Below are 17,513 nucleotides of genomic sequence, written 5' to 3' on the forward strand. Positions count from 1 at the left end.
ACAGATGTCTTTAACACCACAACTGTCCATCACATATAAAAAGCCAGACAATAGACACAGATGGCTTTAACACCACAACTGTCCATCACATATAAAAAGCCAGACAATAGACACAGATGGCTTTAACACCACAACTGTCCATCACATATAAAAAGCCAGACAATAGACACAGATGTCTTTAACACCACAACTGTCCATCACATATAAAAAGCCAGACAATAGACACAGATGTCTTTAACACCACAACTGTCCATCACATATAAAAAGCCAGACAATAGACACAGATGGCTTTAACACCACAACTGTCCATCACATATAAAAAGCCAGACAATAGACACAGATGTCTTTAACACCACAACTGTCCATCACATATAAAAAGCCAGACAATAGACACAGATGGCTTTAACACCACAACTGTCCATCACATATAAAAAGTCAGACAATAGACACAGATGGCTTTAACACCACAACTGTCCATCACATATAAAAAGCCAGACAATAGACACAGATGGCTTTAACACCACAACTGTCCATCACATATAAAAAGTCAGACAATAGACACAGATGTCTTTAACACCACAACTGTCCATCACATATAAAAAGCCAGACAATAGACACAGATGTCTTTAACACCACAACTGTCCATCACATATAAAAAGCCAGACAATAGACACAGATGGCTTTAACACCACAACTGTCCATCACATATAAAAAGTCAGACAATAGACACAGATGTCTTTAACACCACAACTGTCCATCACATATAAAAAGCCAGACAATAGACACAGATGGCTTTAACACCACAACTGTCCATCACATATAAAAAGCCAGACAATAGACACAGATGTCTTTAACACCACAACTGTCCATCACATATAAAAAGCCAGACAATAGACACAGATGTCTTTAACACCACAACTGTCCATCACATATAAAAAGCCAGACAATAGACACAGATGGCTTTAACACCACAACTGTCCATCACATATAAAAAGCCAGACAATAGACACAGATGGCTTTAACACCACAACTGTCCATCACATATAAAAAGCCAGACAATAGACACAGATGTCTTTAACACCACAACTGTCCATTACATGTTAATGGTGGAAACCCCCGGCATTGTTACATTCTAACATATCAGAGATACTATTTCCACAGAGGAACATCCATACAGATTACATATCACCCAAATGACATACAGTATGACAACCGTTGGGTATAAACTCTTATTACCCACAATGCAGTGAGAACAGAGCATAGGTAGAGGACAGTCTATCATAGCCATATGTTGTGGTTTATTGTCAGCAGCAACACAGGCAGTAGGGTAGACAGGACAGGACAGGGGTTATGAGGTTTGTTGTCAGCAGCAACACAGGCAGTAGGGTAGACAGGACAGGAGTTATGAGGTTTATTGTCAGCAGCAACACAGGCAGTAGGGTAGACAGGACAGGGGTTATGAGGTTTATTGTCAGCAGCAACACAGGCAGTAGGGTAGACAGGACAGGAGTTATGAGGTTTATTGTCAGCAGCAACACAGGCAGTAGGGTAGACAGGACAGAGGTTATGAGGTTTATTGTCAGCAGCAACACAGGCAGTAGGGTAGACAGGACAGGGGTTATGAGGTTTATTGTCAGCAGCAACACAAGCAGTAGGGTAGACAGGACAGGGGTTATGAGGTTTATTGTCAGCAGCAACACAGGCAGTAGGGTAGACAGGACAGGGGTTATGAGGTCAGGGTTTAGGGACACTGGGGCTGTGTCCCAAATGGCTCCCTATTTCCCACATAGTCAAAAGTAGTGCACTATAAAGGAAATGGGGAGCCATTTAGGAGACAACCTATGACCTTTCAGTGACCAGGGCACTAGCAGACGTCCTCAGTCTTGCTGCTGGACACGACAACTGTCTGATCTACGGTGCTGTTGGAGACATTCTCCATGGACACGTCGGTGTGCTCCCGGGCGGGCTGGTGGTCGTTGGCGTGAGAGCGGCTCCTGCTGCTGTCGCAGGAGGCGATGCTGGAGCCTGAGGCGGTGCGGGACCTCACCAGTCTGGTCATGCTGGCTGAGGACACTAAGAGAAGGAAGGAGAGACAGTTACCATAGCTTGGCATATCTAACATAACATAGCATAACTAGCATAGCATACATATTTTTTTTATGTTTAGGGGGTAGATCACCTTTAATATTGCAGATAGAGTGTAGCTTCCATCAATGTAATTGTCACGTCCACCCTATTCCCTATATAGTGTATTGCTTTGACCAGTGCCTGAGGGATCTATTCAATCCGTATCGCGGAAATTCTGTATTACAGCGTGATTGAAATGCAATGCAGAGACTGCATTCACGGTAAATGCTACACACAGTACGTCGCCTCGACTGGAAATGACTGTTACATTTCTAACGCTTCAGCGACACCGTTTGAATAGAGCCCCTAGTCTCAGTGGAGGGGACAGCGTTTGAATAGAGCCCCTAGTCTTAGTGGAGGGGACACCGTTTGAATAGAGCCCCTAGTCTTAGTGGAGGGGACACCGTTTGAATAGAGCCCCTAGTCTTAGTGGAGGGGACACCGTTTGAATAGAGCCCCTAGTCTTAGTGGAGGGGACACCGTTTGAATAGAGCCCCTAGTCTTGGTGGAGGGGACACCGTTTGAATAGAGCCCCTAGTCTTAGTGGAGGGGACACCGTTTGAATAGAGCCCCTAGTCTTGGTGGAGGGGACACCGTTTGAATAGAGCCCCTAGTCTTAGTGGAGGGGACACCGTTTGAATAGAGCCCCTAGTCTTAGTGGAGGGGACAACGTTTGAATAGAGCCCCTCGTCTTAGTGGAGGGGACACCGTTTGAATAGAGCCCCTAGTCTTAGTGGAGGGGACACCGTTTGAATAGAGCCCCTAGTCTTAGTGGAGGGGACACCGTTTGAATAGAGCCCCTAGTCTTAGTGGAGGGGACAATGTTTGAATAGAGCCCATAGTCTTAGTGGAGGGGACACCAATGAGAAGCACTGTCATAGAAAGTGAATAGTCTCTGGATACACTAGGAGGCTGGTAGCTACATTTGAGTTCTTGTTCTTCAGTTCTCTCTCAGCGCATGACAACGACAGCTTCTGTGAAGTGGAAACGTGTGTTTGGGTGCAGGGATAATGTAGAAACTGTGTGTTTGGGTGCAGGGATAGTGGAAACATTGTGTGTTTAGGTGCAGGGATAGTGGAAACATTGTGTGTTTAGGTGCAGGGATAGTGGAAACATTGTGTGTTTGGGTGCAGGGATAATGTAGAAACTGTGTGTTTGGGTGCAGGGATAGTGGAAACATTGTGTGTTTAGGTGCAGGGATAGTGGAAACATTGTGTGTTTAGGTGCAGGGATAGTGGAAATGTGAGTTACGATACTTACCGTAACCCATGATACTTACCGTAACCCACGATACTTACTGTAACCCACGATGCTTACCGTAACCCACGATACTTACCGTAACCCACGATACTTACCGTAACCCACGATACTTACCGTAACCCACGATACTTACCGTAACCCACGATACTTACCGTAACCCACGATACTTACTGTAACCCACGATACTTACCGTAACCCACGATACGTACTGTAACCCACGATACGTACTGTAACCCACGATACTTACTGTAACCCATGATACTTACCGTAACCCACGATACTTACTGTAACCCACGATATTTACCGTAACCCACGATACTTGCTGTACCCATGATACTTGCTGTAACCCATGATACTTACTGTAACCCACGATACTTGCTGTAACCCATGATACTTACTGTAACCCATGCCCTGGATGAAGTACTTGAAGGCCTCTGTCAGTTTGCCAGGCTGGCTCACCTGGGGAAGTCCTCCACAGTCAGCCATCTGATTGGACAGAGACAAAAGATCATTGGCCAACCAACCGTCATTTGATCACAACAACCCTTTCTCATTATCAATCACATGTATTGTTCTTGGATGGTCAATGACATTGTGGTTGCGAATCTTTACTTACAAAGTACTTTTGACAGTAATATGAATTGTTACATCTGTCTGAGCCACACATTAAACTCACCTTGAGCAGTGTGGTCTGTGTTGGGTTGAGCTTTGCGTTGCTCTCGACCACAGCCTCAACTGCAGGGGAGCTGTCTCCCACCACCAACAGAGCAGGACACCTGCAGGAGTCAGCAGATTAATTAGCTACTTAACTAATAATGCTCATAGTTAATATCATAACTAATACTCAGTCAATACCATAACTAATACTCAGTCAATATCATAACTAATACTCAGTCAATAGCATAACTAATACTCAGTCAATATCATAACTAATACTCATAGTCAATATCATAACTAATACTCAGTCAATAGCATAACTAATACTCATAGTCAATATCACAACTAATACTCAGTCATTATCATAACTAATACTCAGTCAATACCATACTTAATACTCAGTCAATATCATACCTAATACTCAGTCAATATCACAACTAATACTCAGTCAATACCATAACTAATACTCAGTCAATACCATACCTAATACTCATAGTCAATATCATAACTAATACTCAGTCAATACCATAACTAATACTCATAGTCAATATCATAACTAATAATGATGGTCAATAGCATAACTAATACTCATAGTCAATATGATAACTAATACTCAGTCAATAGCATAACTAATACTCATAGTCAATATCATAACTAATAATGATGGTCAATAGCATAACTAATACTCATAGTCAATATGATAACTAATACTCAGTCAATAGCATAACTAATACTCATAGTCAATATCATAACTGAAACAATCATGAGTAGCTAGGGCCCTGAGTTTTCCCTGGTCAGGTCATGTGGCCAGGTAGAGTCAGGGTCCTGATGCTGAGTCGGTCCGTGTGACGTACTGCAGAGTTCTGGCGTTAATGTTTCTCCCTGGGACAGGCCTTTCGATCTCCAGGCCCCTGCGGCTCTGGTAGGACTTGAAGAACTGGGCCAGGTTGGACTGGTTGACATCATTGGTGATGTGGTTGCGGTATGTGGCGATCAGATCAGGGTTGTTCTGGATCTCCTCCTGTTGCGCAAAGAACAAATCTCAACGGTAACGCTTTCTATGATGTACATACTTATCATGCATTATAACATAGTTTATAATGCCTTGTAACATAGTTTATAATGCATTATAACATAGTTTATAATGCCTTGTAACATAGTTTATAATGCCTTGTAACATAGTTTATAATGCCTTGTAACATAGTTTATAATGCCTTGTAACATAGTTTATAATGCCTTGTAACATAGTTTATAATGCCTTGTAACATAGTTTATAATGCCTTGTAACATAGTTTATAATGCCTTGTAACATAGTTTATAATGCCTTATAACATAGTTTATAATGCCTTATAACATAGTTTATAATGCCTTGTAACATAGTTTATAATGCCTTGTAACATAGTTTATAATGCATTATAACATAGTTTATAATGCCTTGTAACATAGTTTATAATGCCTTGTAACATAGTTTATAATGCCTTGTAACATAGTTTATAATGCCTTGTAACATAGTTTATAATGCCTTGTAACATAGTTTATAATGCCTTGTAACATAGTTTATAATGCCTTATCACCGACTATAAACATCCATAACAAAGGGTTGATGTTTCACAACAATTCATAGCTATTTAAATATAAATGTAATTGTATCATTCATAATCATGCATATACTGTAGCTTCCAGAGGGGGACAAATGTAGCTTCCAGAGGGGGACAAGTGTAGCTTCCAGAGGGGGACAAGTGTAGCTTCCAGAGGGGGACAAGTGTCCAGAGGGGGACAAGTGTAGCTTCCAGAGGGGGGTGAGCTTCCAGAGGGGGACAAGTGTAGCTTCCAGAGGGGGACAAGTGTAGCTTCCAGAGGGGGACAAGTGTAGCTTCCAGAGGGGGACAAGTGTAGCTTCCAGAGGGGGACAGAAGTCTTATGTTGACAGTTTATTGAACAAAGCTACATCTTTAGGATGTTTCAAAACAATATGTTGCTCTTTGTATACGGACTGTCAGTGGTTGTAGTGTAGTAGATGAAACAGTCATTGAGGTGTTAGTGCTACTATAGTTCCTGTTTCTATCTATCTAACCCTTACCTTTCCATACGGACTGTCAGTGGTTGTAGTGTAGTAGATGAAACAGTCATTAAGGTGTTAGTGCTACTATAGTTCCTGTTTCTATCTAACCCTTACCTTTCCATACGGACTGTCAGTGGTTGTAGTGTAGTAGATGAAACAGTCATTAAGGTGTTAGTGCTACTATAGTTCCTGTTTCTATCTAACCCTTACCTTTCCATACGGACTGTCAGTGGTTGTAGTGTAGTAGATGAAACAGTCATTAAGGTGTTAGTGCTACTATAGTTCCTGTTTCTATCTAACCCTTACCTTTCCATACGGACTGTCAGTGGTTGTAGTGTAGTAGATGAAATAGTCATTAAGGTGTTAGTGCTACTATAGTTCCTGTTTCTATCTAACCCTTACCTTTCCATACGGACTGTCAGTGGTTGTAGTGTAGTAGATGAAATAGTCATTAAGGTGTTAGTGCTACTATAGTTCCTGTTTCTATCTAACCCTTACCTTTCCATACGGACTGTCAGTGGTTGTAGTGTAGTAGATGAAATAGTCATTAAGGTGTTAGTGCTACTATAGTTCCTGTTTCTATCTAACCCTTACCTTTCCATACGGACCGTCAGTGGTTGTAGTGTAGTAGATGAAACAGTCATTAAGGTGTTAGTGCTACTATAGTTCCTGTTTCTATCTAACCCTTACCTTTCCATACGGACTGTCAGTGGTTGTAGTGTAGTAGATGAAACAGTCATTAAGGTGTTAGTGCTACTATAGTTCCTGTTTCTACCTTTCCAAACATGTGGTTAAGAACATGATCAGGAAGTGCTTGGATCCAGCCAGTCATCTGAACAGAGAGAGAGTTGGGAGTTTACAGTGGTGTGTGCAGGCTCCTCCAAGCCAGGCTCTGATCTAACACAAAGGACATTAAAGCATATTTATACATAATCCCCTAAGAATTTAACTCTATCAGAGTAAATCAGCATGTCACCATGAGCTTAGCCTGAAAGACCCACCACAATGTGGATTGTTATGTTAGCCTGAAAGACCCACCACAATGTGGATTGTTATGTTAGCCTGAAAGACCCACCACAATGTGGATTGTTATGTTAGCCTGAAAGTCTTAACAATGTATTGTTATGTTAGCCAAAACAACCACAATGTGGATATGTTAGCCTGAAAGATATTGGATTTTATTTACATTTTAGCCAAAAGACCCACCACAATGTGGATTGTTATGTTAGCCTGAAAGACCCACCACAATGTGGATTGTTATGTTAGCCTGAAAGACCCACCACAATGTGGATTGTTATGTTAGCCTGAAAGACCCACCACAATGTGGATTGTTATGTTAGCCTGAAAGACCCACCACAATGTGGATTGTTATGTTGGAGGGTCTTAACAATAATACAAAACAAATACAGATATTGCATATTCTTTTATTTACATTTTCAAAAGCACTTAACTTAACTTTGTTAGTTATGCTATGCTAGTTATGCTATGTTACTTATGCTATGTTACTTATGCTATGCTATGTTAGTTATGCTATGCTATGTTAGTTATGCTATGTTACTTATGCTATGCTATGTTAGTTATGTTCATTTTGCTATGTTATGTTATGCTATGTTCTGTTAATTATGCTATGTTAATTATGTTATGTTAATTATGCTATGGTATGCTTTGCTCTGTTAGTTATGCTGTGCTATGTTATGTTAGTTATGCTATGTTATGCTATGTTACTTATGCTATGCTATGTTAGTTATGCTATGCTATGTTATGTTAGTTATGCTATGTTACTTATGCTATGCTATGCTAGTTATGCTATGCTCTGTTATGTTAGTTATGCTATGTTATGATATATTAGTTATGCTATGTTAATTATGTTATCTTATGTTAGTCATGCTATGCTATGTTAGTTATGTTATGCTATGCTACCTTGTGTGTAAGTGAATCAATCACGCTCTCTGCACGTGCATTGATGTTGATGAGGACAAGTCCCTCAACCTTATCTGGATGGTTCAGCTGTAGACAGGAAGAATAAAGACATGAAGAACATAGCACAACCCATTTGGGACATATTTAGGATTCAGAGAGCAGGAAATGACACAAACACTTATCACAACAAGATGAACTTTGTTGTGATATCTACTATGAGCTTCATTGTTTCAGGGGTTCGTCTAACTCGGTGATAACCATCACACAGGCTACTCAGTGTCTGTACAGTACAGGACAGTGTAGATGTGTACAAACAAAAAAACATTCCAAAAGACACTTTAATAATGTTTACATATCTGTCATTACTCATCTCATATGTATATACTGTATTTTAAACCATCTATTGCATCTTGCCTATTGAGCTCTGTCATTGCTCATCTCATATGTATATACTGTAAACCATCTATTGCATCTTGCCTATGAGCTCTGTCATTGCTCATCTCATATGTATATACTGTAAACCATCTATTGCATCTTGCCTATGAGCTCTGTCATTACTCATCTCATATGTATATACTGTAAACCATCTATTGCATCTTGCCTATTGAGCTCTGTCATTGCTCATCTCATATGTATATACTGTAAACCATCTATTGCATCTTGCCTATGAGCTCTGTCATTACTCATCTCATATGTATATACTGTAAACCATCTATTGCATCTTGCCTATTGAGCTCTGTCATTACTCATCTCATATGTATATACTGTAAACCATCTATTGCATCTTGCCTATGAGCTCTGTCATTACTCATCTCATATGTATATACTGTATTTTAAACCATCTATTGCATCTTGCCTATGAGCTCTGTCATTACTCATCTCATATGTATATACTGTATTTTAAACCATCTATTGCATCTTGCCTATTGAGCTCTGTCATTACTCATCTCATATGTATATACTGTAAACCATCTATTGCATCTTGCCTGTGCTGCTCTGTCATTGCTCATCCATATATGTACTGTATATATTCTTATTCCAGTCCTTTACATAGATTTGTGTGTATTAGGTAGTTGTTGTGGAACTGTCAGATTACATGTTAGATATTGCTGCACGGTCGGAACTAGAAGCACAAGCATTTCGCTACGCTCGCAATAACATCTGCTAACCATGTGTATGTGACCAATAAAATGTGATTTGATTTGCTTGGCAATAACAATTATCAAGATTATGTTATATCAGTATCAACACTGTGGTATGTTGAATGACTTTTACTCGGTTTAAATCCTCGTTGAATTATGGCTGCTCAATTGAACAAAAACAAAAGAGTTCAACGACAACTAAATCCACTCACAGCAAATTTAGCGAGGATGTAGGCACCAGCACCGCTGCCCAGTCCAATGACGCTCTTAAACCTGAAAGGAAACAAGAAGAGGATTGAAGCTTCTAATAAGAAGAGGATGTAAACCTCTTCCTGACTGTAATTTATATTTAGTTATCCACATAATAAATGTCTTTTGATCCAGGAGGGTTTTCTAATGATCAATTAGCCTTTTAAAATTATAAACTTGGATTAGCTAACACAATGTGCCATTGGAACACAGGAGTGATGGTTACTGATAATGGGCCTCTGTTCGCCTATGTAGATAATCCATAAAAAATCTCTGCCATTTCCAGCTACAATAGTCATTTACAACATTAACAATGTCTACACTGTATTTCTGATCAATTTGATGTTAATTTAATGGACAAAAAAAATGGTTTTCTTTCAAAAACAAGGAAATGTACAAGTGACCCCAAACCTTTGAACGGTAGTGTAAATATATATATATATTTTAAATCATGTTTATGTTGATATTTGTACTGCACTGTTGAGGGAGCTTGCCAGTACACATTTAGCTGCACCATTTATACCTGCTGTAAACTGTGTATGTGACAAATAAACGTTGATCTGTGATTTACCGAAAGTGCTTGAGGACCTGAGGGAGAGTCTCAGAGAGCTGGTCCATAGAGGGGTAGGTGTACCTGCAGCGGAAGACCAGAACAAAAGTTACCCCAAGTGCTCCTCATCATCACTAACACAAAACAAGTCATGAATGTGTCCCAAATGGCAACCTATTCCCTATACTGTAAAGGGAATAGGGTGCCATTTAGGATGAAGACATAATGTTATTGTGCCAAACTTGTCTCTCAAACATGTTGTTGTTGTTGACATGTTTCAAATGAATGTATCATCCATTTGTTATTATCTGTTGGTGCCTTGTCATTGTCTTTCAACCCTGTGGATATCATCTATTTTCTCACTGGAAACATTCTACTACCTCCACATTCATGTAGAGTGACCTACAGTAGCCTAGGAGTGACTCGGTCCCCGATGTTGACTGTTTAAGAGTCTTGTGGACCAGGTGCCATGTGACAGTGGAATAGCATGGCAGGCAGCTGCTCTTAGTCCTGATGTCCACTAACACTAACAACAGATGGGACTAGATCCCATTGTCCACTAACAACAGATGGGACTAGATCCCAGTGTCCACTAACAACAGATGGGACTAGATCCCAGTGTCCACTAACACTAACAACAGATGGGACTAAAACCCAGTGTCCACTAACAACAGACGGGACTAGATTCCAGTCTCCACTAACAACAGATGGGACTAGATCCCAGTGTTCACTAACAACAGATGGGACTAGATCCCAGTGTTCACTAACAACAGATGGGACTCCCAGTCTCCACTAACAACAGATGGGACTAGATCCCAGTGTCCATCCACTAACAACAGATGGGACTAGATCCCAGTGTCCACTAAGACTAACAACAGATGGGACTAGATCCCATTGTCCACTAACAACAGATGGGACTAGATCCCAGTGTCCACTAACAACAGATGGGACTAGATCCCAGTGTCCACTAACAACAGATGGGACTAGATCCCATTGTCCACTAACAACAGATGGGACTAGTTCCCAGTGTCCACTAAGACTAACAACAGATGGGACTAGATCAGATGGGATCTGTGCCATGTGAAATCCTTGGATCTGACTAATTTGTTTCTAATCAATTTCATGGTACACTGAGGACTACAACCACCAGAGAATCTTCAACTCAATAACCCGCCTGCAAAGCACAAATTCATGCTGCTAATTGAGGTTGGCACTGGTCACTCACTCTGTGGAGAGAGTGGAGGCACCCTCATGCTGCCCAGGGGCATCAACGTGGCACACGGCAAAGTGCCTCATGATCTCCTGCATGTCCTCGTGGCTGAACAGGGGGTTGAAGCACGACTTGTCTAGACACACAGGAGAATATAAGACAAGTTCAGCAAAGTGCTCCTAAATGTTTGTTTTTTCTTTCTTGTGCATTGCTGCTTTTGAAATGGACATTGAATTGAACAATCATATGGGACTGTATACAGATCATGACATGCAAGTCTGAATTAACACATTAAAAACAAGTCATTTGTTTAAAGTTCTGTTTGTCATCAAAGCGCTGTACTCTCACTGGTTTAGATGCATATCAATATGGAATGGAACTTATCTCTTAGCTGCCAGATGTGCACAATAACAATAAAGTAAACTTAAGATCAACTGGACTGCCCAGACAGAGGTGTCTCACAACAACCACAAAACATACAGTTCAGTCCAATATCGTGGAAGGTCATGATGACGGGGCGGCTACCCTTGGGAACCCCCTTCATGGTGCAGTGGACCTGTCCAAACTGAGTCTCCACGTCATCCTCCTGCCATGGCAAAACAACTGGTTTACACAAACCCCACAACTATAACTGTTCCCAACCCTTTTCGGTTACTGTACCACCAACTGAATTTTGCTTTGCCCGGAGTACCCTTGATGTACCTTTGTGCATTTTACCAGTAAGCTTTTCAAGTAACGCCTGTGGATAGGCCAAGTAGCCCCAGGGGTCCTAGTACCCCTCGTTGGGACCCACTGATGTTAAGCATGCCATTCCCCCCTTTCTGGTTTAAGGTCAAGTCCAAAGAAGTTAATAAAATAGTACTTCCAGACCAGTGTGTAATGACATTTCTAAAATATCTGAGGCATTAAGGAGGAGTGGTAGAATTTTACATATTGGGCACATTAAAGAAAAAAATCTTTAAAAAGATGGAAACAACTGTTGTATAGTAGTAAATATATAGTTGTAAATGTATTGTAGTAAATGTATAGTAAATATATAGTTGTAAATGTATTGTAGTAAATGTATAGCAGTAAATGTATAGTAGTAAATATATAGTAGTAAATATATACGTAGTAGTAAATATATAGTAGTAAATGTATAGCAGTAAATGTATAGTAGTAAATATATAGTAGTAAATGTATATTAGTAAATATATATGTAGTAGTAAATGTATAGTAGTAAATATATACGTAGTAGTAAATGTATAGTAGTAAATATATACGTAGTAGTAAATGTATAGTAGTAAATATATACGTAGTAGTAAATGTATAGTAGTAAATATATATAGTAGTAAATATATAGTAGTAAATGTATATGTAGCAGTAAATGTATAGTAGTAAATATATAGTAGTAAATGTATATGTAGTAGTAAATGTATAGTAGTAAATATATACGTAGTAGTAAATGTATAGTAGTAAATATATAGTAGTAAATCAGTGCAAGGATTCAAAACTTCACTCTGTGTTTCTAGTATTGAATCTATGTTAAATGGGAAGATCTAACCTGATCTTATCAATGGTGATAATTCTAAAGGTGCAGACACAGTGCAGACACAAGGAGGGCTGTTACTTCATCATCTGTACCATGTCCATTTCAACAGATATACCGGTACATAGCTAAGTCCATATTTCCCACCAAAAGCCATTATGTAAAAATCCAATGTCTCTGGTGTGTTATGTCTATACTGTACTTTGTAGTTTTTTGGGGGGGTGTATTCCTGCACTCATTACGGGTAATTGTAAACAAACACTGTATAGCCTCAAAACATGGTTAAAACTATATATTTTTTTTGCATCCATAGCTTTGTCTATGAATTTGAGGGTGGTTAGATTTCTCCAGCCCCAACCCTCAGCGGTTTACCGACACAGTGACGGGGTGGCGGGTTTGTTATTGTTCAAACTGCAGATTGCCACTTTAAGGTCAAAAGTGCATCAGCATTGCTCTATAAAAACAACCTTCATGAACCTTCAGTGATCTATAGCCTCTCTCTAGTCTAGCTTGATCCTAAACTACTGACAGGTTACTCTACATCTGGAAACCACACAGACCGCACAGCCACACATGGACAGCTCATAATAATGGCTGACCCTGCGCAAATGGAATGGCATCAAACCATGTGTTAGATGTATTTGATACCATTCCACTGATTCCGCTCCAGCTATTACCACTAGCCTGTTCTAACCAATTAAGCTGCCACCAACCAATGTGGTCCCATTGTAGAAAAGGCTGTCATTTTTCTCACACTCTTTAGTTAACAGGCCATAGAGATGTGTAGAGGTCTCTACGTATCAGTCTTCAATGGCGCTGCCCATGTTAGAGATCTCTATACATCTCTATGCTCTGAGTGCACTTGCAACCCGTATTTATTTTATTTTATTTCACCTTTATTTAACCAGGTAGGCTAGTTGAGAACAAGTTCTCATTTACAACTGTGACCTGGCCAAGATAAAGCAAAGCAGTGTGAACAGACAACAACACAGAGTTACACATGGAGTAAACAATAAACAAGTCAATAACACAGTAGAAAAAAAGGTTCTATATACATTGTGTGCAAAAGGCATGAGGAGGTAGGTGAATAATTACAATTTAGCAGATTAACACTGGAGTGATAAATTATCAGATGGTCATGTGCAGGTAGAGATACTGGTGTGCAAAAGAGCAGAAAAGTAAATGAATAAAAACAGTATGGGGATGAGGTAGGTAAATTGGGTGGGCTATTTACCGATGGACTATGTACAGCTGCAGCGATCGGTTAGCTGCTCAGATAGCAGATGTTTAAAGTTGGTGAGGGAAATAAAAGTCTCCAACTTCTGCGATTTTTGCAATTCGTTCCAGTCACAGGCAGCAGAGAACTGGAAGGAAAGGCGGCCAATTGAGGTGTTGGCTTTAGGGATGATCAGTGAGATACACCTGCTGGAGCGCGTGCTACGGGTGGGTGTTGCCATCGTGACCAGTGAAATGAGATAAGGCAGAGCTTTACCTAGCATGGACTTGTAGATGACCTGGAGCCAGTGGGTCTGGCGACGAATATGTAGCGAGGGCCAGCCGACTAGGGCATACAGGTCGCAGTGGTGGGTGGTATAAGGTGCATTAGTAACAAAACGGATGGCACTGTGATAAACTGCATCCAGTTTGCTGAGTAGAGTATTGGAAGCTATTTTGTAGATGACATCGCCGAAGTCGAGGATCGGTAGGATAGTCAGTAAGGGTAAGTTTGGCGGCGTGAGTGAAGGAGGCTTTGTTGCGGAAAAGAAAGCCGACTCTAGATTTGATTTTAGATTGGAGATGTTTGATATGACTCTGGAAGGAGAGTTTACAGTCTAGCCAGACACCTAGGTACTTATAGATGTCCACATATTCTAGGTCGGAACCATCCAGGGTGGTGATGCTAGTCGGGCGTGCGGGTGCAGGCAGCGAACAGTTGAAAAGCATGCATTTGGTTTTACTAGCGTTTAAGAGCAGTTGGAGGCCACGGAAGGAGTGTTGTATGGCATTGAAGCTCATTTGAAGGTTAAATAGCACAGTGTCCAAGGAAGGGCCAGAAGTATACAGAATGGTGTCGTCTGCGTAGAGGTGGATCAGGGAATCGCCCGCAGCAAGAGCAACATCATTGATATACAGTATACAGAGAAAAGAGTCGGCCCGAGAATTGAACCCTGTGGCACCCCCATAAAGACTGCCAGAGGACCGGACAACATGCCCTCCGATTTGACACACTGAACTCTGTCTGCAAAGTAGTTGGTGAACCAGGCAAGGCAGTCATTAGAAAAACCGAGGCTGTTGGCCGAGGTTGGAGTAGCCAGGAGGAAGGCATGGACAGCCGTTGAGAAATGCTTGTTGACGTTTTCGATTATCATGGATTTATCAGTGGTGACCATGTTACCTAGCCTCAGTGCAGTGGGCAGCTGGGAGGAGGTGCTCTTGTTCTCCATGGACTTTACAGTGTCCCAAAACTTTTTGGAGTTAGAGCTACAGGATACAAATTTCTGCTTGAAAAAGCTGGCCTTTGCTTTCCTGACTGACAGCGTGTATTGGTTCCTGACTTCCCTGAACAGTTAAATAGCAGAGTTCCTTTGCCCTTTAGTTCAGAGCCAAACAACCCATGTATTTGTGAAGAACTCTCCTGCATTTATCCTTGTATTCTGTTATCTGGGCCTCACAGTATCCAACCACACAAACAAGTCAGTAATGGAAACGGAATGGATTATTATAAACGGGAGCATAGACTCTCTAAAACCTCAAGTCTCTCTCCTTATCCTCATCCTCTAACCAGGACACCTGCTCCTGTGTCAGCTTCTACCTCACCCAGTACATTCAGAATACTAGGGCGGCAGGGTAGCCTAGTGGTTAGTGCGTTGGACTTGTAACTTAAAGGTTGCAAGATCGAATCCCAGAGCTGACAACGTAAAAATCTGTCGTTCCTAGGCCGTCATTGAAAATAAGAATTTGTTCTTAACTGACTTGCCAAAGTTAAATAATGGTAAAATAGGTAACCTGCCTCAACACCAAAATCCTTTGCCAAAACCAGCACCTGGATCTCAAGATACACTGCTCTGCACAGGGTTTCCTCTTTATGAATTTGTCCTACTTTACATTGTGTGTAATAACCTGTGTATCTACATGGTAGTTACATACTGTAGTGAGTAACTGGTACATTGTTACCTTGCAGCTGTTATGATGTAAATACATGGGTTTTAGGTGTTGATACGTACCCTAAAGCCGACCATAAGTCTAGTAACCGCCCCTGTCAGCCCCTGAAGGACAAAATAAAATCCATCTCATTAACCACAGACTACCATATCATAAATCAACTTGTTGGAGTGAGTTGTTAAACTCTGTTTTATCAAAAATGCCATCAACAGAAAAAGATAGAGAGTCTATCCTAAATGGTAACCTAGAGAGTACAACATTTGACCAGAGCACTATCGGCCCTGGTCAAAAGTCATGCACTAGAAAGGGAATAGGGTAACATATGAGATATTTGTATAATCTGCAACAGTATGGTTTTAAGTAACTTTAGGTTTCGTCCCAAATGGCACCCTAAATAATTGTTCTGAATGTTTTATTCCTGTATTTTGAATGACCTGTGCACCATTTAATCCAAACTGATATCCAGAACTTTCCAGGTGTATAAACAACTAAAAGACTCACAGGAAGTGGGTTAACGTTGACCTGCGCCTCATTTTCCTCCAGGTCAACCTCATCCAGCTCCATCAAAGAGGGGATCTGCTGAGAAGCCTGTTGATGTTGATGAGCACCCTGTTGAATGAAAAAGAAAAGTTGCACAAGAAACTCATGGTTGCTTCCCAACTGGCACCCTATTCCCTATATAGTGCACTAGTTTTTACCAGGACCAAATGGTCTCTATTCCCTATGTAGTGCACTACTTTTGACCAGGGCCAAATGGTCTCTACTACCTATGTAGTGCACTACTTTTGACCAGGAGCCAAGCGGTCTCTGGTCAAAAGTAGTGCACTACATGGGTAATAGGGTGCAGTTTGGGAGAAATCCTAAGTGAAACAACCAACATATTTAAAAAAAACATCAATATCACATTTTAAATCGATAGCAAAGCTATTGGATTTGTTATACAGTGGGGATTTAGGTATTACATTGGCTGCATTATTCTGTAACGCTTCTGTAGGCTTTTTTGCCATGGTCAACAAATGGAAACATCAAGCAGCATCTGTCAAGGTAACATTCGCCATGATGCTGCGGACCATATGTGTCAGTGTATCAGTGAACAGATTACAGCAAATGTATTTATTTACACTGGGTTTCTTTTATGAATTAGCTAAAAGGGTAGCCTACTACACGTCCTGAAGATTGTCAGCCTTTGCGCACGTGTGAGCGCGCAAAGGATTTCCAGCGCACGAGAGACCTCCTGCTAGTGATGGGCATTCAGAGTCTTTTCAGTGAGCTGGCTCATTGGTCTCGGTTCACGTAAAAGAGCCGGTTCATTTATCTCTCAAACAGCTCTTCGTTCAAAATGCTTCAAAATCGACCGAGAACCATGAAAAAGGTGCGAATATCCAATGTAAAGCCCAAAAGGTAGGTTACCATTATGTCAGATCGTGAAATGTGCGTTCAAGTACATTTTTACCTGGCCAAATTATTAGATGGCCTATAAAAAAAAATAACCAGATTGACGCGCTCTCCTGAATATGTATTGTTTTTGCAGTGAAGATTCACAGTCTTTAGATAATTCGTTTGTAACTTAATAATTCGTTTGTCTGCAGAAAAAGTTGCTTTTGTTATATAAATATTCATACACATAACTCATATAGTATACAGCG

At 40.7% G+C, this 17,513-nt stretch overlaps 1 protein-coding gene across 1 annotated transcript; it reads right to left on the reverse strand.

Moving 5' to 3' along the window:
- Positions 1-1,327: 1,327 nt before the first annotated feature.
- On the reverse strand, positions 1,328-16,476 carry LOC112225112 (protein NDRG1-like; the record flags this gene model as incomplete). Its single annotated transcript, XM_042315255.1, is given in 12 exon segments — positions 1,328-2,073; positions 3,786-3,873; positions 4,064-4,163; positions 4,899-5,065; positions 6,882-6,938; positions 8,027-8,113; positions 9,381-9,441; positions 9,989-10,051; positions 11,193-11,313; positions 11,658-11,763; positions 15,930-15,971; positions 16,369-16,476. Coding segments are annotated over 12 exon segments (1,164 nt in total). The 3' UTR covers positions 1,328-1,864.
- Between the last annotated feature and the right edge of the window lie 1,037 nt (positions 16,477-17,513).

The sequence above is a fragment of the Oncorhynchus tshawytscha genome, unplaced genomic scaffold, assembly GCF_018296145.1.
Source record: "Oncorhynchus tshawytscha isolate Ot180627B unplaced genomic scaffold, Otsh_v2.0 Un_contig_6265_pilon_pilon, whole genome shotgun sequence".
Classification (NCBI taxonomy): domain Eukaryota; kingdom Metazoa; phylum Chordata; class Actinopteri; order Salmoniformes; family Salmonidae; genus Oncorhynchus; species Oncorhynchus tshawytscha.